This window comes from Haemorhous mexicanus, chromosome 4 (genome assembly GCF_027477595.1).
Source record: "Haemorhous mexicanus isolate bHaeMex1 chromosome 4, bHaeMex1.pri, whole genome shotgun sequence".
In the NCBI taxonomy this organism is placed as follows: Eukaryota; Metazoa; Chordata; class Aves; order Passeriformes; family Fringillidae; genus Haemorhous; species Haemorhous mexicanus.
The window spans coordinates 11,980,244-12,006,213 of NC_082344.1; the positions used below are offsets into that span (position 1 = coordinate 11,980,244).

The 25,970-nt window shown below is 43.8% G+C and overlaps 2 protein-coding genes across 4 annotated transcripts in view; one reads left to right on the plus strand and one right to left on the minus strand.

Annotated features, from left to right (window-relative positions):
- The first annotated feature begins 6,618 nt into the window (after window positions 1-6,618).
- Window positions 6,619-17,537, plus strand: MGST2 (microsomal glutathione S-transferase 2). Its single transcript, XM_059845606.1, is given in 5 exon segments — window positions 6,619-6,727; window positions 12,622-12,718; window positions 15,180-15,332; window positions 17,301-17,341; window positions 17,344-17,537. Coding segments are annotated over 5 exon segments (447 nt in total). The 5' UTR covers window positions 6,619-6,660; the 3' UTR covers window positions 17,433-17,537.
- Window positions 17,538-20,873: 3,336 nt separating this feature from the next.
- MAML3 (mastermind like transcriptional coactivator 3) overlaps window positions 20,874-25,970 on the minus strand; it is a 246,418-nt gene continuing 241,321 nt past the window's right edge. For all 3 annotated transcript variants that reach the window (XM_059843809.1, XM_059843808.1, XM_059843810.1), the window contains one exon: window positions 20,874-24,917. In XM_059843809.1, the coding sequence (XP_059699792.1) occupies window positions 23,926-24,917 (992 nt within the window). In that variant the 3' untranslated portion in view covers window positions 20,874-23,925. The remainder of the gene's footprint in view (window positions 24,918-25,970) is intronic.

A 25,970-nucleotide genomic window follows, 5' to 3' on the forward strand; every position in this document is an offset into this window, starting at 1 on the left:
CGACAGCTCACTGTAAGCAGTGGCCTGGCCAATACATGCTATGGGGGAACTTCACAGCAGCCCTGAACCCCTGGGAAGGAGAAGGCCAGCATCAAACACCACAACTATCGCCTCTCCAAGCCAGGCAAATACTGGACCACCTCCAGCTAAGAAACTGCCAAAACCACACTCCTTCCCAGCCCCCCTCCCCCAAGATAATCTGAAGGGTATGCCAAGGTATTGTCTCTTAATCGACATCCATTTGCCGTTTCCATGACAACAAATGGGAAGAAAATTCCTTGAAGAAACCTAATCGCCAACACCAGCAAATGCCAAAAAAATTAAATTTTAATTAAGAAGTAACATCACAACAATGACCATAAGAAATTTAAAATGGATGCATTTCCAAAATTATCTAAAATGCTTTTGTTTCCTTTTGAACATTCCTAAGTCATGAATAATGCTGAAACTGTGCAACTTGATGTACATTCTGATATTCTCTGTCCATGGTTACACTGTGCTTATTTCAGGTTACAAGTGTTTTATAACACTGCTTATTCAATCATGCCCATGGATTGTAATGCACCCATAGCTCTATCTACCAGGGCAACTAAGCACAATTTATATGTTGATGCACTTGAAAGTTAAGATAGTTAATAGGAAATGCTACTTCCCTACCTGCATCTCCAGATTTTGTCAGGTAGGCATTCCCCCACCAATTTATTTATTTATTGCTCTATTTATTTTCTCCAGTCCTTTTTCTTTTAGATTACCTGAGCAAGGCTTCCTAAAGGAACAGTAACTATCAGAGAAAATCGACCAAAAGGGGAGCTTTGGCTCTTCTCTAGGGGAACAATGGGTCACAAATCTTTATGGGGTTTGTCACATATTTGGAGAGCAGCATGTAAATTTGCCATTGACAGACTTTCGATTCTTTCTTGCTTGGTCCTCTCTATAAGACACATTGACAAATAAAGTGTTGTCATATCTGAAGTGCCACAGGCAAGGACTCCATGTGGAAGCACCAATAAGCAGAGGAGAGCAAGGACAGGAGCACTTTACACTTCTTACTGATTGCACAATGAGGAACCAGGCCACTGAGATCCAGGACTGTGAAATATGTAAGACTGGGTAGGCACAGGCAGAAATGGGACATTCTATTTCATATTGATACAACACATAATAATAATGCAGTTTTCCACATGCATCCTCTTACTCCTCAGGAAAATAACTAATGGATTTTGCAAGATGAAGGGTTTTTTTTTCTGTCAGAGGAGAGAGTGGAATGGAAGGAAATGTGATTGCTGTGTACAGCAGGGGGAAGTGTTACACCCTCATCTCAGAGGCCCCTCAGATCCCAGTGGAAGATACTTATAACTCTGTCTCTGAAGAAGATGAAAGTAGTTCTTATGCTGAGAAATGGAATAAAAAGTGATACCTAAAAATAAATATCTCAAGTCAATGCCACCTAGTTCTACATTCCCTGTTTCAGAGCTGGCTAAATTAACTGTATCAAGAAACATTTGGCTTGTTCAAAGAGTAATAAGGCCTTTCTGCAACTGGAATGGCTTTTACCCTAAAATCTGATAATTTATTGGCAGTTTTCTATACTCTGCAATATCATCTCTCTCTGAGTTGAGAAAAGCAAGTCAGTCAGCACGATATGTTAGCTGATTCAGACAGGGACCGAGGTGACGACAGGGAAATTGCACTCCCTTGTTACATGGTTTAATTCTTGGGAGCATCCACACAAGACTTATCAGGTTATGTGTTAAACTGATACTGCTCCAATTCTGTTTCCACCAGAAAACACAAAGGGATTTTCAAGATGAATAAGACTGGAAACTACCCCTGGCCAAGCTATGCTCATTCAAGGATTTCAAAGCACTCTTCAAATCTCTTTTCAGAGTTTCACAAAATTCCTGATTTGCAAGCTGTGGAACCCAACCAGCATCCAGCATGTCCACAGCCACTGCTGAGTAGGTGGAACTGGGAAGCTCTCTCAGATCTCTGTTTGGCTCTGGAGCAGTCCGTGCTTAGAAAGGGCACAGGGTAAAAGAAACAAAAACCATAAAGAATATACTTTTCTCCTGGTCAGTGTAGATTCAGGAAAGAAATGGCTGACAGTGGGTCATTACTGCAGATCACTTTTATTCTGGTTTGATTTCAGAGAACTTCCTCCTAAACAACCAACATGCCTAGGCTAAGTGTGCCTGATTTGGAGCTTGTTTTCTTTCTCTGAGGAACAGCAGGAGGTCCACAGTCTCCTCTTCCTTCTCTACTGGTGCAATCTCACAGAAATGCAAGATGCCCTTCCTTGCAGGTAGTGCCTCAGAACTGAGCCTTCATTTCTGTAAAGGACTTCATTTCAAGGCCTTTCGAAGTTCTTAATTCCAAAAAGCCATTTCAAAAAGGCTGTCTTCAATAAGGCTGGTTGTGGGAAGACTAGATCTTTAAATGGATTCAGGATCACCACCTAACTGCTTCTAGGCTGAGATTTGCAGTTGTCTCTACTCAGTATGAAGATAAGTGGGTGGATGTCGTGCAGGCAATATGCTGCTGAGCTGTGGTCAGAAAGCATCTCTGCATCCAATTCCTACTGTTTATAAATATACAAACAATAACTAAATATACTGTCTAAGTAGTATAGTAATAAAGTGACTCTGTGTGACAGTCACCTGCTGAACAAAACCACAAACCTCGCTTGCCAGCCAGACATCCTGAGCTCCCAAAGCAGTAATTTTGTAGAATAAAAGAGAGGCTTCTCCTCAGGCAATTCTCAGAGTTCCCGTGGCAGAAGGCCACACCAGTAGTTCTGGCATGCCCCAGCAGAGGGCAATGGCAGATGGACATCTGAGTCTGGCACTGCAAAGCACCCCTACAATAGAAAACTAAGTTTTCCCTTGTCTACCAGATATTTTCACAAGCTTGGGAGTCACTTGGGGCTAACAAAGGGAATAAATCATATCTAGAGCTGAATCAAGGCCCAGTAGAAAACCTGGCAGTGTGTAATTAGCCAGCAGCATGCATGAAGCTCTCCAGGTCTGTCCTGAGTGATGACAATTTGCTTAGTAAAGCAAGGCTTCAGCAGCATTTTCACTCTAAGATCAGAAAACACAGGGGGTCTGGCTTTGTTGCTGTGCTCGTTTGGAGAAAAGGGATAAGGGAAGCTGTGTGTCTTCTTGGGTGCACCCACAAATGCAAACCAGAAAGACTAAGCTGGAAGTGGTGAGTGTGGAGGAGGACACGGCAAACAGGGAACACCCTGGCAGCTTTATCTCTGCTCATGGAAGCGTTTTTGTTCTGAAATCTCAGTGTCAGATCTAGTGTCCTCCTGAAGGGGACAGAAAGTGATTCAGAGCAGCCTTTTTTAGGTATATGTGCACCTAAACACAAGAACCACAATTTGAGGTAGTTAAGGCAGACTTGCTTACACTGGATTTTTTCACTTCTGAATGTCAAACCTTGTATGTCTCAATTTGGGGCTGAAAAATAGAAGCACTCAGAAGCAGGAACCACTTTAAAAAACCACCAATAAAACTGTATGTCACATACACTGAAATGCAGTGACCATCCATTAATTATGTAGGCATGCTACAGAAGCATAAAATGATATCTGTTTTGACTGAGGAAGGAAGTGAAGAAATGTTTACAAATCCTTTCATGACAATAACCATAAATAACAAGTAAACAGCGACAGGAACAACTGCTTCAGTAGTATTGCTGTCATTTGTTGTGCCTGCGTCAGTAGACACTGCGAGGGAAAATCATGTTGGAGGAGAGAGAAAGAGGTTGCCAAGCAACACGAGACTCCAACCAGGGCACCCCCTCCCCTGCTCAGGAGCAGACAAAGCTTCCTGGTGCAACTGCTCTGAAATCTGAGCTGGCATCCATCACGGGAAAGTGGGCATGTTGTGGGGTGAGGGAGCAGGAAAGGGGAAGAGGGCAAAGCTTCCAGCTGGCAAGATGAGGCTGTGGAGACCAAGGGAAGAAATGGCAGTTGTGCCAAGGGGGGGGGGGTGAAGAAAAGAGCCCAGGACAGACAGGACAGACAGAAGCCAATCTAGGATGAAGTGGTCAACCTGGGAATGTGGCTGCTTCAGAAGAACTTAGATCAAACCCTGCTCCAGTGTGGAAGTGTTGAACCAGAGTGGGGCTTTCCTGGCTGGAGAGAGAGATGGAGGAGCATGGTAGAAGGACTCTGGAGAGTTTTTATTCTTTTTAAAACATGTCCATGTAAATATGGCACTCACAACATCAGCTACTTGGGTTATCTTTCTCAAGGAGATGACATCTAGGCCTTGCATGCTCTGCAACCTGCTTGATAGCAGCATGAGAGTACTGGACAAAACATCATGAACCAATTCTTTCCTGACTTATATACAATATTGATGGAGGAGACACAAGGCTGCAGAAGGTACAGTTCAGGGAAAAATACAAACTTCTGTCTACTATTCTGTTTAATCCTTCTGAATCTGCTGCGTGGCTGCCATCATGAACAAGCTCATCCCCAAAGGATGGGGATGACAAATGAGATCAGTTGTGGTAACTCTGCCACAAAACAGGGACTCTGGACAGCAAGACCTTAAACTGAATTGGATGAAATGGACTATTTGTCCTTCCTCTGAAACCCCACACAAAGTACATATGAAAAGACACCAGACATGGATTACAAACGGTATTTAGGAGGCAGAAAGAGGGAACAATTGAAGAATAAGCATATTTTCTTCCTCTTTTATAGTTCTGATAAATTTAAAGCTGAGTATGATCCAGTGCCACACAGGCCCATGTTCTATATAATATATTGTTGAAAAGCAAAGTAAATTCATAAACTGCAGAGCCCACTACTGTTACTGCTATAGCTAAACTGATTTTGATATGTGAGCCAGCCTCATACATTTTAGTGCAATGATTTACCCTATAAACATTTCCAGTGATATATATGAGAGTTCAGGTATGTTTTCCCTTCCACCTAGAGGAGCCTCTCTGTTCTTCAGAGCCTGTATTCTAGGTGTTCAAGAAAAAAAGATGCTGCACTGCCACTTGTGACTGATCTTCAAGAAGTTGCACCCCAGCACAGGCTGAGCATTGCCCTTTGCAAAGCTCTTTTCAGCTCTTCCAGAGTCAAAAACTGAACAGCTCTGGCAGTGTAATTCCATTAAAAGTGCTTATTTGATCAGTCTGGTTTCATGCTTAAAATGCTTTTGGTCTCACAACCCCAGCCATCTGCTCTCTCATGACAGCAGTTCTGGTCAACAGCAGCTTCTCCTGAGAGAAGAGCCAGCCTCTTTGGCATGGTCACCAAGAGGCAATAAAATACCACCCTTTCCAAACAGGACAGACTTACATCTGGTCAGACACCACCAGTGTCTCTGAATTACATGACATTTCACTGCTCAGAACCTCTGTTCCTGCCTCCTTTTATGTCAATCTTTGCTGGATTTTTGCTGACATGTCCATCATGTCCATCACCATCTTGAAATCTGCATCAGAAAAAATACATCTTCAATGTCATCCGGCCTTAAATTGTTTAGCCCTTGTGGTTGTAACTTTTCAAATGACCAGCTCTGTTAGAGTTTTCCTTCACATTTATCTATCAGTAAGGTGACAATACTTTGAACACTTCTGTTCCAGCTCCTAAAAACCACAGAGACTGTGTGGTCAGAAAGTCAATCCATACCACACCAAGAATTGCAATTAAAAGGCTTAAATCAGCAATTAAAGAGTTACTAAGTACAAACATCAAGCTTCTGTTATTACAGTATATCTATTCTCCCAATCTTTAGAATTAACACCCAACACAATATTAACACCCAAGAAAGTAAAATTTGGCAAGGTAAAATAACCTCTTTAAAGTCTTTTTTACCTTAGCCCTTAAAATTAGCAAGTTTGATAAAAGGCAATGAAATATCTCACTTTAACATCAGCTGTAGGAAGTCAAAATAAACATTATATTGGTTTTGTTCCAGTGGTCTTATGGGATTGTAAAGGCTAATGACATTAAGCTTTCTGTTAGTTAGGTGATGAAAAAATGTCCCTTTAGAGAATCTTATGCCTAGCCTTAAAACTAGGCCATAAGGAAGTGTGTTCCAGGCAGTAGATGAAGGGAGGCATTCCTCTCTCCCTTTGTCAGTTGTTTTACCCTTTGAACTAGCCTGAGCATTTCCTTTCTGCAGGCTGACTGCTCGTGTCTGTTGTGCTGCCCGTCAGAGCCTACGTCATGCACGTTCAGCAGAACCTGTAAATCAAGAGTGGGGACAGCACAAAGCTCTGCTCCTCCCTCACGTGTCCCGCACCAGCTGCTTCTGAGGGACACTGCTGGTGATGGACACAGACCCTTTACAAAAACAGAACAAAAAGGCTTTGCTCCCAAAGAGGCTGCAACTGAAATCTAAAGATAAAGAAACAGCTGAATCCACAGAGGGAAGAAAGGCTGGTTTTGTTCTTTCTGAGCTTTCAAACAGGCAAGAAATAGGCAGGGCTGAGCTTTTTCAGGAACAAAACCTGGCCGTAATTTTGCACTTCTGTTTCAAGAAGTGAGTCTGTTTTATTTCCGGGGCAGGCCTTTGTTGCAATGCTGAAAAGCACTCTAAGTCTCCCACCTGTGGCTTTACCTTACTGCTCACTGAAGCACTCTCTCCCATACACACATCCTGTTGGCACACAGGAACTGCTGGGAACATGGCTGGTGATTTTATTTTGCTCGCAGCTGTGGCAGCTGTCTCTCTTCTTTCCACCTTCCAGCAATGTAAGAAAGAACTGTGGGCTGCATGACTGGGGTTTGGGGTGGTTTCCACTGGTTCTGAAGTATGGGAATTATTTTATGATAAAGTGGTTGCTCTGCAACTTTAATTTCTGAGAAATTCTAAAATTTTTCCTACCAGAGCATTGTTTACTCTCTTGGCAGTCTTAGTTGGCTCAGGGGGACAGATTACTTTTCCCTGTTGGATAAACTAATTTGTTCTCAATTCTCTTTTGTTGACTTCTTGGAACCATACTATTATCAGAGCTTCTAACTAGCCGTTAGTTACCCCAAAGCCATGATGTGTCTTGATTTTAATCGTATTTAGGCACCTACACAACTGAAAACTTCAAAAATGAGAGTAAATCTGTGAAATCAAAAAGAGAGTAAATCTGTGAAACCAGTACTGGATTGAAAGTGCTGTAAAAACTGTTTCCAGTAACAAAGACACATACTCAGTATCTGAAATGAATTAAGAAAGCAACATCAGGCAACAAAATTATCAGATATTACATCTTATGTTCTCATCATTACATTTCTTTAAGGGGTAAATGGACTTATTTTATGCCCTGCTGATATGCCTCTGAGAATTAAGGAATAGGTTGCCCAGGGAAGTGGTGGGATCACCATCCCTGGAAGTGTTCAAAAGGCATGTGGATGTGGCTCTTGGGGATATGGCTTAGTGGTGACCATGGCAGTGCTGAGTTAAGGGTTGTCCTCAAGGATCTCAGAGGTCTTTTCCTACCTCAGTGGTTCTATTCTATGAATAGAAGGGGGCAAATCTGAGAAGTTCTTTTTGCTGTGCATCAATCAAAACCTGCAGTATAATTTTTTAATGCTTGACATTATTTTCTTTGAAATATGTTGATTCATATAGTTGGGAACACGACACAATTTGAAGGCATTTGTGCTATACTAGCATGAGATTTAGAGCAAGTTAATAATTACTCTGCCTTTTTTCTGAAATAGCACTGCCACCTTATCTAGCAACCCATCGATGTGGCTTGATTATTTATTTGTTCTCAAAGCCTCAGCTACTGAATTAACATTTGTACTCAGCAGAAAGAAAAAGTTTGAGAATATGACCCTTCCAATTGAAAAAACCCAAAACAACACAACAGAAAGCAAATAAAAAGCACTGAAAATTCACATCTCCTTTTTCCGTCATCAGATCAGCTCCAATATACCCGGTGATCTTAATGTTTCTATCTGGTGGTAGTGCTTATCATCAGCTTCTGAGAAAGTTCAGCTTGCCTGCTTTGATTTTTAACCTGAAAGTGTGAAGGATTTCACACACCCAACAAGAAACCCAGACATTATTTGGAAAACTATCTTGAAAACTCAAGGAGTTCTACAGATACTGACACTGTGAAGGGAGCTGAAAAAGATGTTCTTTATGATGGATAGCCTATATTACTTAATCTTAGTTAAAATCACAGAAAAGATTATATAACCTGGAGTTGCATTTACACTGGCAATCTGACTTCAAGCCCACAGAGAAACTTGTGCAAGAATCTGACCAGCTGACCTGATTTAAACTATCACAGCTTTCCAGCATGGGTAACCCAACACAGATTAGTTCATGGGAATTCAGGTGAATATTGTGAAACCAGAACTGCAAGCACGTGTTATAACCAGTTCACCTAAAGAAAGCAGCCCAACCTGTGACCTTTTCCTGGGAACAAAATGCAACATGAAGAGCTCAGTGCTCTGTTTGCTCTTCTGTTTATTCTTCTGAGCTTCCAGTCCTGACTTAGAAAGACGCTAATGGGCAATACTACCTCCCTGGAGCAGTGATGGAAGTCAGGCTTCACTTAGCAGCCATCAGAGGTACAAGATTAAGTGTCTCAGAACCAGGAGTTATTCAAAGAATCAGGTCAGTTGAAGATTAAGTTGTGTAAGAAATGCTCCAGGGTAGAAAAAAGGAACTGAAACAATGCAGGAACTGGTTTCCAGTCATGAATCTAGTTTTAAACAGTTGAGATTTGCTTGAGAAATTAGTGTTTTATAGACTGATGGGAAAACAAGAGAATCCAACGAAAGAGCAGAATTAATCCCAGTCACTGATACAGGAAAGAGCAGGGACACAGGAGTCCCACTACTCATCTAATCTGAAGGATGTCACTGAACTAGCCACCTTAAAATTATTTTTAGTAATTCTAGGACCTAGGAAGACATTATTAAAAAGTAATTGCTTTGGTTGAATTGATTGTTTTTTTACAGGTTATTAGGCCAGGCCATGCAAATTAATATGCATTATCATACACTGTGATATAGGCAGCAGTTTCTCTACAGGCTTTTTAAACATATAAATGTTTGAGAGCAATGTTCTTTGAAAGCCGCCTTTGTCCCATGTTTTCAGAGTAAAGGTATTGGCTCAGTAACCATAAATGCTCCCTGAAGATGAAAATAAAAAAAGGCATACAAAGGCAAGTCAAGCATGCTTTGTAACTACCTCAGTCATATTTAATTTAGCCTGTTAGAATTGAACAACTTGATACAAGGGGAAGAAAAGCTATGAAAATCTTTACTTACTCCTGCTGCACTGCTTTCTTGTTAAACCATCAGCACAAAATGTAAATTTGGAGTTACACTGCTACTTTCCATTCACCGGGGGGAGCTAAAAGGCAAGTCCTATGCAGTAACAAAACCCACGGTGATTATTCAGGTACCTGTTTGGTATCTGTCTTGTTCTGCACATCAGGCCCACCTGTGGATGACCATGTGGATAACCAGAGTCTCCCAGGTCCCTCAAACCAGAGCCTTGCTGCCCCAGCAGTATCAAGGGCAAATGGCATTACAGCTGAGGCCAGGGTTACACCATGGCCTTGATTATTTGCTTCGGTTAATTGTACTGAACAAAGAAAGATGATTTGGCCCTACAGTGTCTTAATCTTCTTATTTCCCTCAATAAGTTTTTTTGTCCAGCATCCATTCAATGCTTTTAAAAAAACCCAAAACCAAACTGCTTTGGATGCAGTGAGCTGCCTTGGCTTGCCTTAGTTCCTCAGTAGAAAAACCTGGTCCCAGATTGATTGTATGCCTTGAATGGCTCCATGCCATGAGAAAATGAGGATCACATTGCTGGCTTAAAGGGCCATTGCACTAAACACTACAGCTCACCGACATTTTGATCAACCCCAAACCTGTGGGAGAGCAGGGGGTCTTCCTGGATACAAGTACAAAGAAGGGTCCTGTATATGGGCCTTATAGAGAGATAGCTGAGCCACCCTGACTGTTCCTGGAGAGAAAGACTAAGGGGTCACTTGAGCATGGCTTGTGATTACTTATATGGGGAGAAGACAGATGGGAAAATGCTTTTTTGAGTGTGTTGATTTGACACAGCCTGGTTTTTGGTAGCAGGGGAGGCCAGAAGTGGCTTCTGTGAGAAGCTGCTGGAGGTTTCCACCATGGCCAACAGACCCAGCCTCTGATGGCTCTGAAGATGGACTTGCTGCTGGCCCAGTTACAGAGGTTGGTAACACCTCTGTGATGACACAGTTAGGAAGAAAATCAGAACATCACAAGTGCAGTTTTTCCCAGGGGTGGCAGAGCGCCCTTGCCAGGGCCATCCCGGCGTTGCCGCGGCCGCCACCGCCTGTGCCATGGCGGCAGGGCTGCCGGGCCGGCAGCGGGAACGAGACGAGCAACTGCCCAACACGGAACCTGGATGAGATCAACCTCTCAGTGCTTGGGGATCCCGCAGGAATCTTTGAATTGTGGAACTTGTTGGCAATGGTACAAGCAGCAGTTTTTCTTCTAGTCAGAGCAGAGTGAGGACATGAGAGGGAAAACAACATGGTGGCACCAAGGTCAGTGGAAAAGAGGGGGAGGAGGTGCTCCAAGCACTGGAGCCAAGGTTCCTCTGTGAGTCGTAGTGAGGACCATGGTGAAACAGACTGTACCCCTGTAATGCATGAAATCCACTGGGGATGCAGAGATCCACTCACAGCCCATGGGAAAAGTGCTCACACCAGAGCGGGTGGATGTCAGAGAAAACTGTGATCCAGTGGGAGATCCGAATGGAGAGAGAGGGCCCTTGCACGACTGCACCCCGTAGACAGTTTTGGAGAGACTGTTTTCTTGTGAGAGGGACCCCACAGCATAGCAGAGAAAAAACTCTCCCTGAGCAAATAGGGAGATCTCTTGAGTGACAAACTGACCACAACTCCCCATGCCTATCTCCCTGTGTTGCTGGTGGAAAGGAGGGAGGGGCTGGGGGAAAAAAGCTGTTTTAAGGCTTATTTTACTTCTCACTATCCTCCTCTGACTCTATTAATAATAAATTTACTTTATACCTTGAAATTTGAACCCATTTTGCCCTTAGAGTGTTTTTCTCACAATCCTTATCTCAACTCATGAACCCTTTGTTAGTTTTTTCCCCCCTCTCCTCAGCCCAAATATAGCAGGAGAGGGTGAGGGAATGGCTCTCATGGGTGTCTGGCATTTGGCTAGTGTCAAACCACAACACTGGGGCAAAGGCAAACAAGGTCACAAGCCACAAGGCTAAGATATCAGAGATGCACACGACAGCACCACTAATATTTCTAGCTGTATTTTAGTGCCACTGATCCCATAGGGGAATACAGAAGGCATTTCCTAGGCTCCCCCCTTAGACAAGTGCTTTTAGTGGGCTCTGGTGGGTGCCTGGTTTCTGGATCCAGGTAGATTAGGTACAAGGTAGGCAGTGACCTTCTCATACATGGTAGCTATGATGTGGCCAGGAAAATAATAATATCAACTCCAGGTAATAATAAGATTAACTCCAGGTACCCAGGAAATTTAAAAGGCAAACAGGGTGTTCCCAATAGCTCTGCTGCATAGAGCTAATTGCTATGCATTTCCTTTTGTCCCTGTGACAGCCCCTGTTCAGCTTTCAGAGGGAGACTTCTGCAATGAGGTCATCAGTAAAATGAGGTATGCATATATATGTGAGATGTGTTCTTATCATGCTGGTCAGAAGTGTAGGGAGAGTGTGTGATTGGTTTGGGAGTTTTTGGTAAGTGACTTTATATTTAGTAACTGCACACAGTAAATAATCTCTTATTTTCATGGCACTACCTCTATTCTAAAAAGTGATTTTTACAAGACAGGAAAGTACTATCAGCTCCAGACAGTAGAGGAAAAACAGCACAGGTCTTCCAACAGATAGCTCTCAGAGGTCTCCAGCACATCAGATGGAGAGCAAGGAACATGCTACAGCCTCCCCTGTTGCAACTCTCTCTGCTCTTTCCAACGGACTGAATTTTGAGGGTCCAAGACAGATGGAAAAATCAAATGTTGTAAGTTATGGTGATACAACTTTAAAAAGGCAGCTACCAGATTTTTGTTTCCAAAGACTGTAATGCTGCCCAATACTCCCAAGCCTAATAGATCTCAGTGTCACTAAACAGAAATGACCACATGTCAGTCAAAGCAGCGGGGCAGTGACCCCCACCAGTGCAGTTTGGTTACTGACACACCACTGGGGCACTGCTGTGTGACTAGGCTGTACCCCAGGGCCGTGTGCTTCTAGGATCCAGGTGAGGCACAAGGATATTTAAGCGATAGCTAGTGCAGCAAATGCAAATGCAAAAATACAAAAAAAAACAAAAACCAAAACACCAAAGAGAATGTATTTCTGAAATAACAATTTTCCCTCTTCCTCATAAATCACAGAAAATGCTGTGTTGGAAGGAATCCACAAGGATCCATCATCTAGTCCAACTCGAATGTCACTCTTGAAGATAAAATCTAAACTTCTGTAAGGAAAACCTAGTTTGTTTAATATTGGTCTTTCTTTGGAAAAAGCTGAAGAACAATGGCCTCCATAAAAAATATTAAATTAAAAAATTATGTGTTAGAGATGCAACTGAATCAAAGGAACTGTGTCATGTGTGAGCCCTTATTTTGGCTTGCAGGTCATTTTGCTTGGCTGGTGGGGAAATTAAGAATAAAGCACAAGGTCATGCCCCTGGCTGTCACTGGAGCTCCAGAATTTGACAGAACATTTCATGCGCACTAAATCTAGAGATCATTAAGATGATGACAGTGAAGAACAATTCAGTCCAGAAGAGAAGCAAAAACTTTCTCTTAAAAAGTCAACTTTTCTTTGCATCTTTTGCTGAAAGACCAAACAAACAAACAAAACAGATGGCTTTTCATATAGTTCGGCTATTATTTTAATAATGGGGGAATTTCAGCTAATTTCAAAGTTGCTGCTCAAATTCTGATTAACTAGGCAATCAGATTACCCAAACTTAACTGGAGTCTGAGATCCAACAGACTGTAACCTAGGGAATCCAGGTGTTCTGGATCTAGCAAGCTGTGCTGTAGATAACACCACAGATGAAGATAAGCAAAGAAAACCTGTGTCTGCAGTGGATAATGGTGGATATCCTATCTAAGAAGACTATTTTCATAAAGAGCTTCAGTTTTTAGAGGGCTTCAGTGATTAACTAATGACCCTCTGCAAAATTATTTATGTTTATTTCAAACAATCTCATCTGCTGTAACTGTAGCTGTAGTGGATAACAATAATGAGACATACTATGCATTAGACAACTTGTTAGATAACATGATTCATTAGACACAGGAGTTTGCCTATTTCCTTTAAAAAAAATTAATTCAGAACCACTGAGAAGAGATTTACAAACAATATATTGGTAGGAAAACTGATGTCCACAAATAAAGGTGTTATGGTCTTTGCCATAAGAAAATCTATGATGTGCTGTCTGTGCCTTCATTAAGGCAGCTGGCCTCAGCACAGTAATCTAAATTCCTCTGGCAGTCCCAGTAATGCTGACACACAAAACTTGCACAGCAACAAGTGTGGAGATAAGTGATTAACATCACATCAATGAACTGGAATTCCTGCCTGTCTCTGCTGCACAGCCGCTTGATTGAGGATTATTTGTCCTATTTATTTCCATGTAGTTGGGATCCAGATCCTTGCCTAAGTTTAAATGCCAGGAAAATATTTTAAACAGCTTGTATCAGAGATTTCAAAAATGAGACATTTTAAGAGTACCTAATTCTGGCTTGACTGTACTCCCACTGGATAAGATTTTAGCATTAACTTTAGTGGCAACAAAACAAGGCCAAAGATGACTCTCCTTGAAAATCCCACCCACAGTTATTTTCCTTTCCAGACTAATGTTCTTTGAAATTTATTCTGCAGACAAAACTGTGTGGAGTTTTACCCAATATTCCTGACTGGCCTCTGGACTGCAGGATGTTTTCCAATCAAGATAAGTACTTTCTGCTTTTATCTTGGACTGACAAGTTTTACATAACTTTTTAAAACGGTGGGATTATCAGGAAGTAATTGACTGTAGACATCTTTTCCCCTGCTTTTAATTAACACAGCCTTCCTAGAAGATCACTCAGTGACACTGAAATCCCCATGGCATTTCATGGAGCCCCACCAGCTTTCCCTTCTCTCTCCAAACCAAGGAGCTCTCATAGAGTAAAACTTGTGACAGTTATTATTAACCCTTCCCCAATGTTTTAGAAGCATGAAGTCAGGGCTGGGGAAGGGATAACCAGCTCATGTCCATCACTCCTCTCCTTCCTAAACAACTCCATTTTCTCTCTGCTCCAAACCAGTAATTTTTTGTTTGGGGCTTTCTTACAGTCCCATCTCCACAGTAAATCCACTGTAAATCCAAAGAAACACCACTTAAGTCAACGACCTGAATATGAAATAATACACTTGCTCATGGGCAGACACTTGAATCAGGGAAGATCACAGCTGCTAGCCAGCAACACAGGTGCTGTCACATGCAAGAAATGAAAGATTATGATAACCTTCCCTTGAAGTAATGTTTCAGCTATGTTCCACATGCATGTTTACAGCAGTTAATCCAGCACACCATGAAAGCTGTCCTCTGTAATACACACACAGAGTTTAAAACCACAAAATTAACAAGCACTGCTTAGTCCTGGATAATACAACTGACCTCCATACCCTGCTATCAATCAAGTGGAGGTGACTTTATACTCTTCCCTCAGGGAGGTCAGAAAGCTAACTTCACTGCAGCTTCCTTCCATGTCCTTGGATAAAAGCTGCTATATAAATGCAAAGCAGGTTATTAACAACATAAATAGGATTCTCTTCCCAAAACAAACACCCCCCTTAGCACAACTGCCATAATAATACAAAATGACAGAGCCGGGTCAAGTCACAGGGCTTCAACCCAATATCCTGTTTCTGGGATAATCACCAAACTGGGGGGATTAGGATTCCTGTCATTTCCTGAGATGTCCCTTTGAAGGAATGCTTTTGGATATTTTTGGGCAGTCCTACATCCACCCCTATCTGCAAACCCAAACAAAGAGCTTCTTGCAGTGACTGTGTAAAAATACGTATATCTCTTATGAATGATTCTTTCCCAAGGTAACTTCCCAAGTTATGGGTTGCTGTAAAATTCCCAAAGCAATATAACTAAAACACGTAACGAGAGTGGTTAACTGTCTAACTGTCTACAATACTCTTTTTTTTTTTTTTCCTGACTGTTTTCCCCACCATATTAATATTTTCTTCCTTAGAATTAGCTTTCTTTCAGGGTATGCTGTACATGTTTGCCTGCTACAAGTACTTCCATGGTTATGTCCAGTCTGTGAAAGGAAGGTAAGAAGTTACCAACTGGATGCAGGTTAACAGCTCCAGGCTGTGGTCTGAAGCTGGGCTGAGAGCCAAGGACTGGCAGTGAAAAGTGATTGTAATTGAATGCAACATGTGTAAAGTGTCAGCAATGGGTCTGGAAGCCCTCAGGGAAGAGGGCTGGGTGTTACAGCAGAAGCCTAAGTTAGGATGTGCATGTGCTGCAGGCCAGGAGAGAGAAGAGTTTTGATGCTCACCTTGTGGGCACATGCTTTGTACTGGGCATAATTTACAGTGACATTAACAGAGACCTGGAAACAGAAGCACAGTTTTGCATACCAGGACTGCTGTAGCATGGGAAGCTGCTCATGCAAGGCTTGCACCATGCCTGCCTGTGTGCTATCTGCATTTTCCCTCTGTCTGTCACATTAAGACCTTTTCTGTAGCCACACAAGTTGCACTAAAGGAAGCAAACAAATCTGGCTTTGTAGGCTGATGAAGCTTCACCAAGCAGGTAAGAGAACAGGGCTCCAGATAAGCATACATTAATGAATGTTTAGTGCACAGCATCTCCTGATATGAGTTCTGCTTCGACAAACATTGGCAGTATGGTTTGTTCCATTTCACTGAAGGCATTGCACTGTCTTCTGTGTCCTGATCTAAGTCTCTCTTCCACAATCTATCATCAGTCACAAGAAGAAAAAAGTGCAATATATGCTTGTCATAAAAGACTTGCACAACCCTGATTGTTTTGTATCTTCCTCTTGTCTTCCAGAGGAAGATACAAAACAATCAGACTATTCTGTAGTGAATAATCCTGCAGCAGGAGGAAGACTGTCCTACAGGGCTATTTTCCATGGCTTGTGTACTGATGCTCCCATTCTCCTTCACTACAGCTCCACCAATCCTTTATGTTCCTTGGAAGAGATGCTGCTGGGGAGAAGGGGAAGGCTTTTTTCCAGAGCAAATATGTGGAGTTAGTTTCAGATCTCCCAGTAAGAGATGCAATAATTCAAATAGTGCAATGAACACCTGCTAGAAGATGTGCAACTTATAAGGAAGTTGGGGGAGCAGAAAACATGTAAATAAACAAACAAGCAGAGCATAATGGGCTTTTCTTTAATCAACAAAGGAAAAAGTCCTTTGTTCAAGAAATCTTGGCCATGCTTTACTTAAGCACTCTTAAACCAATAGATTCAGCCTCTCAAGGAAACTGTAGAAGAGTAGCTGGCTTCATTATTTGACAGAGCGTCACACTTTGGTGAAACTGAATTTAAATTAAACAGAGGATGTTAAAAGCCAGCCTGGCAGTCCTGGGAAATGGTTTTGCTCCAAGGCCTGCTAGTTATAAAGCCTGGTATTCATGCTCAAAGAAGGGCTGAGCTAAAGACTCTTCTCATGCTCTCTTGAAACTGAGAAAATTCTTCACCATTTTCATCTAGACATGGCATGCCTAGAAAGGCTACTTATATCAAATCTTTATGCACTTAAATCTTAGGTGAGATTCTCAGGCTCTTCCTTTCTGGTCCAGAAATCCATCTCCAAGCCACAGTGATCACCAGTAGCAGATCTCCCAGCTCAGCAGAGGGTACCTGCCCAACAGATGTGGATGTAAGAGATGTGCACATCTCTCCCTCAGCTCCTTAGGGCTTCTTTCTCATGCTCCTACACTTGGAGTTGCAATCAGGTGCTCAAGATTTTCTGTGGCTTTACCTCCAAGTCTTCATGTCACAGGATGAGGTAGCCTCATCCTGGAGCCAGTTCTTAATGTCCACATGAAAATTCAGAAACACTGGGGGCAAGTTTTCCTTCAGAGAGGGTATTAGCAATCTCCTGTCTCTTGCAGAAGTCAGGCATGGGAATGGTTTATTACTGAAACCCCCCAAGGCAGTGTTCCAGCCACAGTCCTTTCTGATTCCATAGACTTCAACTGGTTTGGACCAGCAGTTTCACCATAACATGGACAGCTCATAACTTTCTGCATTTCACTTTGAGGTTAACAGGGTTTTATTTGAGTGTGATAATTCTGATTTGCTTGATGCAGCTGGTGCAGCTGGGATTGTCAGCAGCTTTCTGGATGAATACCTGGACTTCAGCATGATGAAGAAAGTCCATAAATTTCTTTGAAGGTGCTTTGTAAAAAATAAATAAATAACATGGATGTTTTGCCTGTACCCCAGAAAGATTATAAGCTACATGTGAATAAAACATCAGATCTCTTTCTTAACAGCCCATTGCAATGTAAAATGCATGTGTTTTCCTGAGATGTTTACACTTGCTCCTTTCCCTACACTCTTGGGAAGTTAGTAAGACAGAATGTCATGTCACATCTACATTTGCAATTAAATGTTTTCTTTCCCCGTATAGTACTGCAACCCCACAAACAAATCACATAAAACTAAAGCCATTAATTTACTAAGTAATTTAGTTGCAACTGACACTGCAAGCATCAGCCCATCTTACCCATTGTCCTTCAGTTTTGCCAATGCTTCTGTATCCTCCTGTGCTGCTCTTCATTTTCCCCAGGCTGTGCCTTCTGTTTTGTGCAAATGTAAAAACACTTCCATGCAGTATGCTGCTGCAAGATCCCTGTTTTCCAAGTATATCCAATCCCACTGCTGCATAAGCATATATGAAAACACTGCTTACTTCAGAAAAATGTTTAAAACTTCACTTGGCCCTCACTGTCTACAAAGGACTTTTGGATTTTATATTTTGGAATGTGCTCACAGTTCAACACGTGCTCAAACATTCTTGTGGAAATGGGGCCCTCCGTGGGCATATCCCAGTCCTCACAGGAAACCTCCTGAAGACAAGCTGTGCCCAAAACACAACACTTGTGAGGGGGAAAGCCAGCACAGACAAAAAGAAAACACAGATGCTCGTGCTACGATTGGGTGCACTGCATTGTTTCCCACCAAGGCACAGATGGCTGGGGTGTGAGAAAGACTAGACAAACATTCCCAGATTCCCACAGAATGACCACAGCTCTGGGAATCATAAAGTCCCAGTGAAAAGTGAACTGACTTTAAAAACAGTTTTCTGCCAGAAGAAGGGAGAAGTCATAGCTTGCCACTGTGAGCTCAAAGTATGCCAATGACCCATTCAAACTATGTAGAAGAACAGAGATGCAAGGCCATGCTTGTTTTGGCAGCTCCTGATAATTCAAATTATTTAGGCAATGCTGAATATACTCATGAGAGAGCCAGCAGGAAGAAATTTACCTTGTCATGGCTCTGAAGACATGATTCGGCTAAAAAAGCTGCACATTTATAGTGGTGTTCAGTCAAAACTATATAATGAACATGCTTATTGTCTCTCTATAGTGCAGTGAGGTTGATAACCAGACCACAAGATAATTGAGAGGTGGATTAGATTCATAAAAACCTTTCATATTAAAAAGGTGGACACGTATGGACACATGGAAGTGGGGCTGGAATGAGATAATCTTTAAGGTTCCTTCATCCTGTGATTTTATTAAGTTAGCTCATGATAAAAAGACACAGCCTAGCGCCTGCTGGTAGCAAAGGCTGAAATGGTATTGAAAACCATAAGATGAAACACGTACAAAGATACAAGACCTGAGTCCAACAATGTTTGTTGAGGGGAAAAGGACAGATCATGTTGGTGAACAGGCTGGAGCTGACACAGCTGCAGAAAGGGTGGCTCTCCATCACCTACCTTCAGGGAGAAAGTACATCAGAGCCAGATTTAACAACCACAGAAATCATCAGTAATGCTTCCACTAATTTTCCTTCCATGGGCTGAAATATGAAAAATGTACCTACCAACCTGCCAGTGATGCTTTCAGCCAGTCACAGTGCTGGAGGTTAGGATTTTACCTTTTTTTTCTTTGTTTCAGGGATTTTTCTCCCATTTGTCACTGCTTCTCACTACTGTGGGTGAGCCTTTGCTCAGAAGAGTGGCCACTGAACTGGGACCTTTCCAACACTCGATCCCACTGGGAAGGCCCTCACCATCTGCTTGGGTCCTCAGGGGAAAACCCGGGACCCTGACCCTTGACCCCCGGGGGGGAGCATCCCTTGGCTGCTTGTGGGAGCCTGGCAGCCGCTGCCCAGCCCGGCTGTTTGCTGCCGCTGCTTTGGGCTTTTTGCTATGCTCTAACCCGACATCCCATATGTGCTCCATCCCCGCGGCTCCTGGCATGGCTTTGGAGTTTTCAATACACTTTGTTTGCCACCCTGGGTGTGCCCACCTCTGCTGTTCCCAACTGCTGCTCCGAGGTTCCTGCTGTAGCGCATTACAGGAGGGGCACTGAGACCGGCTCCTTCCTGGGGCTTTGCAAAGGGAGCCCCTTCTCTCCTCTCTCCCTGCCGCCGCCTGAGCTCGCGCCACAGCGCCCCCTGCAGGCGCGGGGGAATCATTGCACCCGCCCTGCCCGGCCGGGAGCCACCAGCGCCCCTGCTGGCCGTGACCGGAACTGCACCGGAGGGGAAAGTGCCCGAGGGCCGAGCGAGGCTGCGGGTGGGTCTGTGCTAGGCTCTGCTCGCTGCGCTGCTGCTGGTGGGGCTGTGCGTCTGGTTTTATATCTATATACATATATCTATACATACATACCTATATGTGTGTGTGTGTGTGTGTGTGTGTGTGTGTGTGTGTGTGTGTGTGTGTGTATGTATGTATCTATGTACGTATGTATATTCCAGTAAAGAAGTGTTATTCCTTTTGCCATATCTTTGCCTAAAAGCCCCATAACTTCAAAGTTATAATAATTTCGAGGGTAGGGGGTCATATTTTCCCTTCCAAGGGAGGTTTCCGCCTTCCTTGGCAGATGCTTTTCTTTCAAACCTACACACAGAGGCAGCAAGAAGCTGCCAGAACCAAAATCCAAGACAAAGCTCCAAACTATGTAACATACTTGAAATACAGACTAGAGGAGGTCCAAAGGCCATCTACTGATTCAAATAGGTCTTTGCCTCTTAAATGATTCCAAGCTTACCTGATGTAGTGCTTTGATGTGTTACCTCCCCTCCCCTCCCCTCCCCTCCCCTTCTTCCCCCCCCCCCCCCCACCTCGTCTCCATCTTGTCCCCTCCCCTGGAAGCACCTCTCCACTCCCTATTTTTGCTCCCAGAACAGAATAAACACAAAAGGTTGGATCTGCCTCCTCTAGCAGTCCCAATTAAGGACCAACTTCCCTGTAGCATCTGCCTGAGCAGAGGCCTCTCCTCAGAGCACAGGAAGTTTTGGAAGCCCACCTTGCTGGAGAAGGCACTATGGCAGAGGGTGGTGAAGCCTGTCCCATCCAGCAGCTCATTACAGCAGTCTGGGCTCTGCTGCACAGACACAGCTGCTGGGGCTGCCTGTGATGCTGGGATTCACTGGCTGCTGAACCTGCTGGAGCAAGAGGGACATCCTGGGATGGGCCATACCCAGTCTGTTACTGCTGAGGTCTGACACCTGTAACTACACCAGGTGCCTTGATGCAGCCATACAGAAAATCCAGGGCTGATTCAGACCTGCCTGCATGCAGCTTCCCTCCCCTCCATGGAAGATTGCTCACTGAGACGCAAGAGTGGGGCAAGACATGATCCATATACACCAGGTATATGACTCATATAACCATCTTTTATTTGTTTGTTTGGTATTTGTTTTGTTTGTTCTTGTTTTGTTTCTTTTTGTTTAAAAGCAACATCAGGTATTTTTCTACGTTTTCAGACTCTGTACAGGTCTTAAAAGGAAATAAGCAATGCTTAATGTACAAAGTAAAACCAGAAAACTAGAAAAATCTGAATAAAATGGAGCAAGTTGCTTTCAGGGATACAGTACAAATTAGTAATTAGATGTCATCTGAAGTGCAATACCACTGCAGTAAGGATGAGTCAAGGAATGAAATAAAAATACTCTATTTTAAACAAACAGTATATATATATATTTATATATATATATATATATATATATTTATATGTATATATTTTACAGATAGTAGACCCAGTGATATCTGTAGAATAGTAAAAACATATTTACAAATGACTTTTTTTAAAACATTACATATACATCAGCACCATAGTAAGAAAGAAAAAAAAAAAAACCCATTCAACCCAAATCTAATAAAATCTGTTCTCTAGTACTTGATCCCAGTATGGAGTATTTGGAGGAAGCTTTTCAAAGACAACAGAGACTCGTCTTGACCACCATTTATGACCAAGGCCTGCATCTCCCAGCGCACACTGGCTTGCATTGGCTGCTGTGTGGTGGATGCGTGTTTCTAAGTTCCCCTTTCCCACCTCCATGCTGAGAGGTGACCCCTGATCGCTCTCACCCAAGGCACGGGTGCTGTGCTGTCCCCAGCACTGTCCCCTGCCCAGCAGGGGGGCTGCCCTCCCACCCTGTCACAGCTCTGTCACATTCGCATGTGCCCCATGCTCACGCCGTCACACATGGAGCCACAGCACCCTGTCCCTTCAGGGTGCTGCTTCTCGCAGTGTCTGCCTACCCCTTCCATTCTGCCCAAGAGATGCTGACCCACAGGATGAACCAAAAACTTTGGCTGGTGCTCCTTTTCACTGAATTAGGGCCCAACCTGGCTCCTACGGAAGAAGCAGGCATGCTAATCATGCTCATCATCCTCAGCAGGAGCTGGAATTGGCCCTTGTGCTGTATTTTAAAAAGGGGTCAGCTAAAAGAGATGAGATTAAAGCCATTTTTAAAAATGTAGCAGTCAGGGCAGGTTGGATTGATGGCTCACCTTTAGCACACTAAAAATGCAGCTTGTCCTGCTGCATTGCAGCATTTAGAACAGGTAATTCCCCCCACTAGGCAAGCCCAGCAAGGGAAATTGCTCAAAAGGGAGCCTCAAGGGGGCACTGAGATGGTTCCAGACTCATTTGCTCTCCCTCATTAATGTGATGCATGTGTGTGCTCCATGGGAAAAGGGAGAACATGAAACTGCCAAGTGCCAAGGCCCTCAGCCTCCGTGGAATTCAGGGGCTCAGCACTTAGCATCGCCGGGCCAGGGAGAACAGCACGAAGAGAGGTGATCAGGAGCTGGGGAATTGGGACTGGCACTAGTACATGGCTGCAGAGCACGACTCATGGCTCTCAGAGGCCAGTGCTAGGCCAGAGGGTGCTAAAGCTCTGGACTGTGGATCATGTTAACATTTTTTATATGCACAACTATATAACCTGATAAGCAGCTCTCAGCTGAAAACACTAAAGAGGTAATAGGTTCCAGAAAACAGCCTTCATCTGCAGTTTGGGAACCCTGCTGTACACACTTAGAATGGCTGGTGACTTCAGTGTTGTGGGAGATCTATCACAACTTCATCACAGGGCTGCTCAGCACTGGTCCAAACAGTGGAGATAGTGATACATCCCTATTATCTAAAACCTTATTTGGGCAGATCCCATGTTTGTAATATCAGTTATTTTTACCCACTCATGAATGTAGTCCTTCACTGACTCCTGTTCTTCAAATACTGCAGTGAATTTTATCCCAGCAAACCAGAGAGATTAGACCAAACATCTGTTTAAAACTGAACATATCACATCAAGAGCCCAGACACCCTGGGGTAATACTACCTGCCAAACCTGGGCTTTTCAGGAGGGGAGGAGAAAGCCTTCCTGTGTGCCAAACCCTCACTGTATGTTTTCTCATGCCTGTTTTATCCTCCCCTGCCTGGCCCTTTGTGGCTTGCCTGAAAAAAAAACTGCAGCCAGCTCAGCTTGCTTTACACTGAGGGAACAGGAGGGGAAGGGAGTGAACTGAGAACACCCTGGGGAGGAAGGAGAGGGAGGGACCATTTGAGAAGTTCTGCTAATGTCTCTTGGTACCTCTCAGTCCTTTAACACTCCAGGCAGCCGGGCCATGCCAAGTGCTCTGACTTGGGAAGCACTCTTTCAAGTCCCAAGGGGACTAAGCAGTTCATTAAGTTAACCCACCACTAGGCTGTCTCCAGCAGCAGTCACATAATCAATCTGCCCTCACAACACTGCCAAATTTATGTTCTTCTGCACTTGTAGTGGTGTTTATCACTCTGCTGTGAAAACGGTGACTCCCTGTGATTGTTTAGGTTTGTCATGTGAGTGTTGTGCATTCCCTTGGGACAGCCCACAGCCAGCCCCATCAGCCTGGCCGTGGCTCTCCCAGACCTGCTTGTCCTGGGGTTAAGCCTGTTTCTGACCAGGGCCTGTGCAATCATCCCTGAATATCTGTAGGCTTTGCTCCCAGCTCTTCCATCTGCTTCCTTGGAAGCTCCAATGTGCAGAGTCATATGAGGTGGGACATACCGGGACTGCCCCTCACCACTGAATAAAGCCTTGTTTTAAGTGGGGGAAGAACAAATCTTCCCAGCCGGATGCAGCAGCTGGCTTTTCCAGTTTCTCCATTCTGCCACACACACACACAGTGGGTGCTGCCACGCAACAAAGATTGCTTGGTGACAGTTTTGGGATGCTGATGTTTTCATTGTCCCCTGAATCTTCCAAAGTTGGCTACAGATCAGCTTGGTTTGCACAATTAAAAACAAGAGAAAACAAAATAACCCCAAACCAACACAAACCAAAACCAACAATCCAGGGATGAGGCGAACATCTGACTCCCTCTTTGCTTGTTCAAATGTAACAAAACAGAACCAAAGCTCCAGACTATACAATCCCATTCACTGGGGGTTTCCAAACAACTCATCAAGTTCTTGAATCCATTCATCCCCTGGTCCGCTTTTAATAATGGAGTCCACAAGGTCTGTGCCCTCTGCTAAACTGGAGAATGACCCCCCTGCTCCTCCGTTACTGTAGTTGTAAGACATGTCCTGAGTGGGATTCCTCTCATAGGCCTGGCCTTGGCTGCTCTGAGCAAAGGTACCGCCTGGCATTTGCTGTGTTGGGGGCTGACTGAAGCCTGACATGGCAGGGACCCCTTGGCTCATTCCTGGCATCACCATTGGCCTGGCCTGGCTGGCTGCCTGTTGCCCAGGTAGTGGTTGCAGCAATTGTCTCCCCAGCGCCGGGTTCACGGCTCTCACCGTCCCGCTTGTGTCCACAACCGTCTGATTGAGCCCCTGCGGGAAGTGCTGCTTGGACAGCCGTGGCTGCCCAGAGGGCATGGCATATGTGGTGCTGTTGTTGAAGGGCCCCATTTCACCACTAGTCCTTCCAGGTATGCCTTGCAAGCCTCGCTGCTGCCAGTTTTGTGTTCCCTGAGGGACAGTCCCCATCAGGTTTTGAAGTCGCGGCGCTTGAGGCCTTGGCAAGACCTGGCCCACAGGTCCTTTCATCTGCTGCTGATGCTGGGGAAGAGCAGAGTTTACCAGCATGTTCTGACCAAAATTCCCAACCATTCCCACTGCTTGTCCAGAGGCTGGCTGCCTTGTTCCCTGGCCCGTGCTCTGTGCCATGTTCATGCCACTTTGGTTTGGGTGCTGCAACATTTGGCTCATCCCCGTGCTCATGCTGTACATTCCTGGCTGGCTGGAAGAGGAATTGCTGTAAGGAGTCATGCCCATATCCGACTGGCCTGCAGTGGTGAGCAGCGTGCTCGAGCTCTGGGAGGGACCCATGGCCATCATGCTCGTGTTCTGGGCCATCATTCGGGATGTTCTCATGCTCTGGAGTGCTACCTGGTTTCTCACAGCCACTATATCCTGGGGTGAACCTGCACCAAAAACGGAGGAAGGTAAGAAAAAGCCACACAACCCTGTAAATTTTAATTAACACACTTTTGCATAAGAGAGAATCTGTAGGAGCATCCTCAGCAGCACTTATCTTCTTCAGCTACACCTAATTCAGCTTCTAGCAAGAAAATGGAAAAAATTCCACTGGTCTTCTTCATTAGCAGCAAAGCAGCTGAACTTCAGTTTACCATTTGAAGCTCTCCTTTAAATATCTCCATTGCCTTTCAAAAGTAAGCCTTGAAAATGGAAATGTCAGTCTCAGAAGGCCAATAAATTCTTTTAATAGCTCAGGAGGCATTAATGAATGTATTTTCTATAGCATTGCTACTGATTAATTCTATGGAAAGAAGAAAAATCAGGTTTTTGTGGACATTTAAAGCAGGGAGAGTGTATTAGTGAATCAATACTATAAGCACACTTTACTTCACCTTAGGCCAGTGATGGGAAACCAGAAAATCCTAGCCTTGTTAAATTCCACACTGTGACAGATAACTTAACCATGCTTGTGTCTTACTTTCAGGGGTAGGAGGGAGCTATTGATTTCTGGGAAGCCAATATGCTTCTGTATTTACTATCTTTAAATAAAGACAGTTACCTGGAGCTCAGATTATGCCATGAGTTCATTGTGATTTGAGTCCCTACCAAAGACACCAGTCAGATTTGAGTCACTAACTAAATAGTCAAATTCTGCAGATTTGAGTCACTGACTAAATACAACACCCGGCAGGTGAAGCTCAGAGTGTATGAGGCACCCAATTGCTCCAGGCTCAAATGTTAATAAATGCCAGGTGTAAATATAAAATCCTTGCTTAAGAGTTCAGAACTCTGCAACAGAATCTGAATGTTCTTAAATCACCCCTATTTGTTCCACAGTGGCAGACAACATCCCTGAACATCCATGGGGAGCAGAGAACACTGGTCCCTGTTATTGACGTTGGCTTGGTTTCCATGAGAAATGGGTGGATAAAGGAGGCAACATTTCTATACATGTAATTCAATTATATAAAACAGAGGATGGCCACAACTCCATTTCC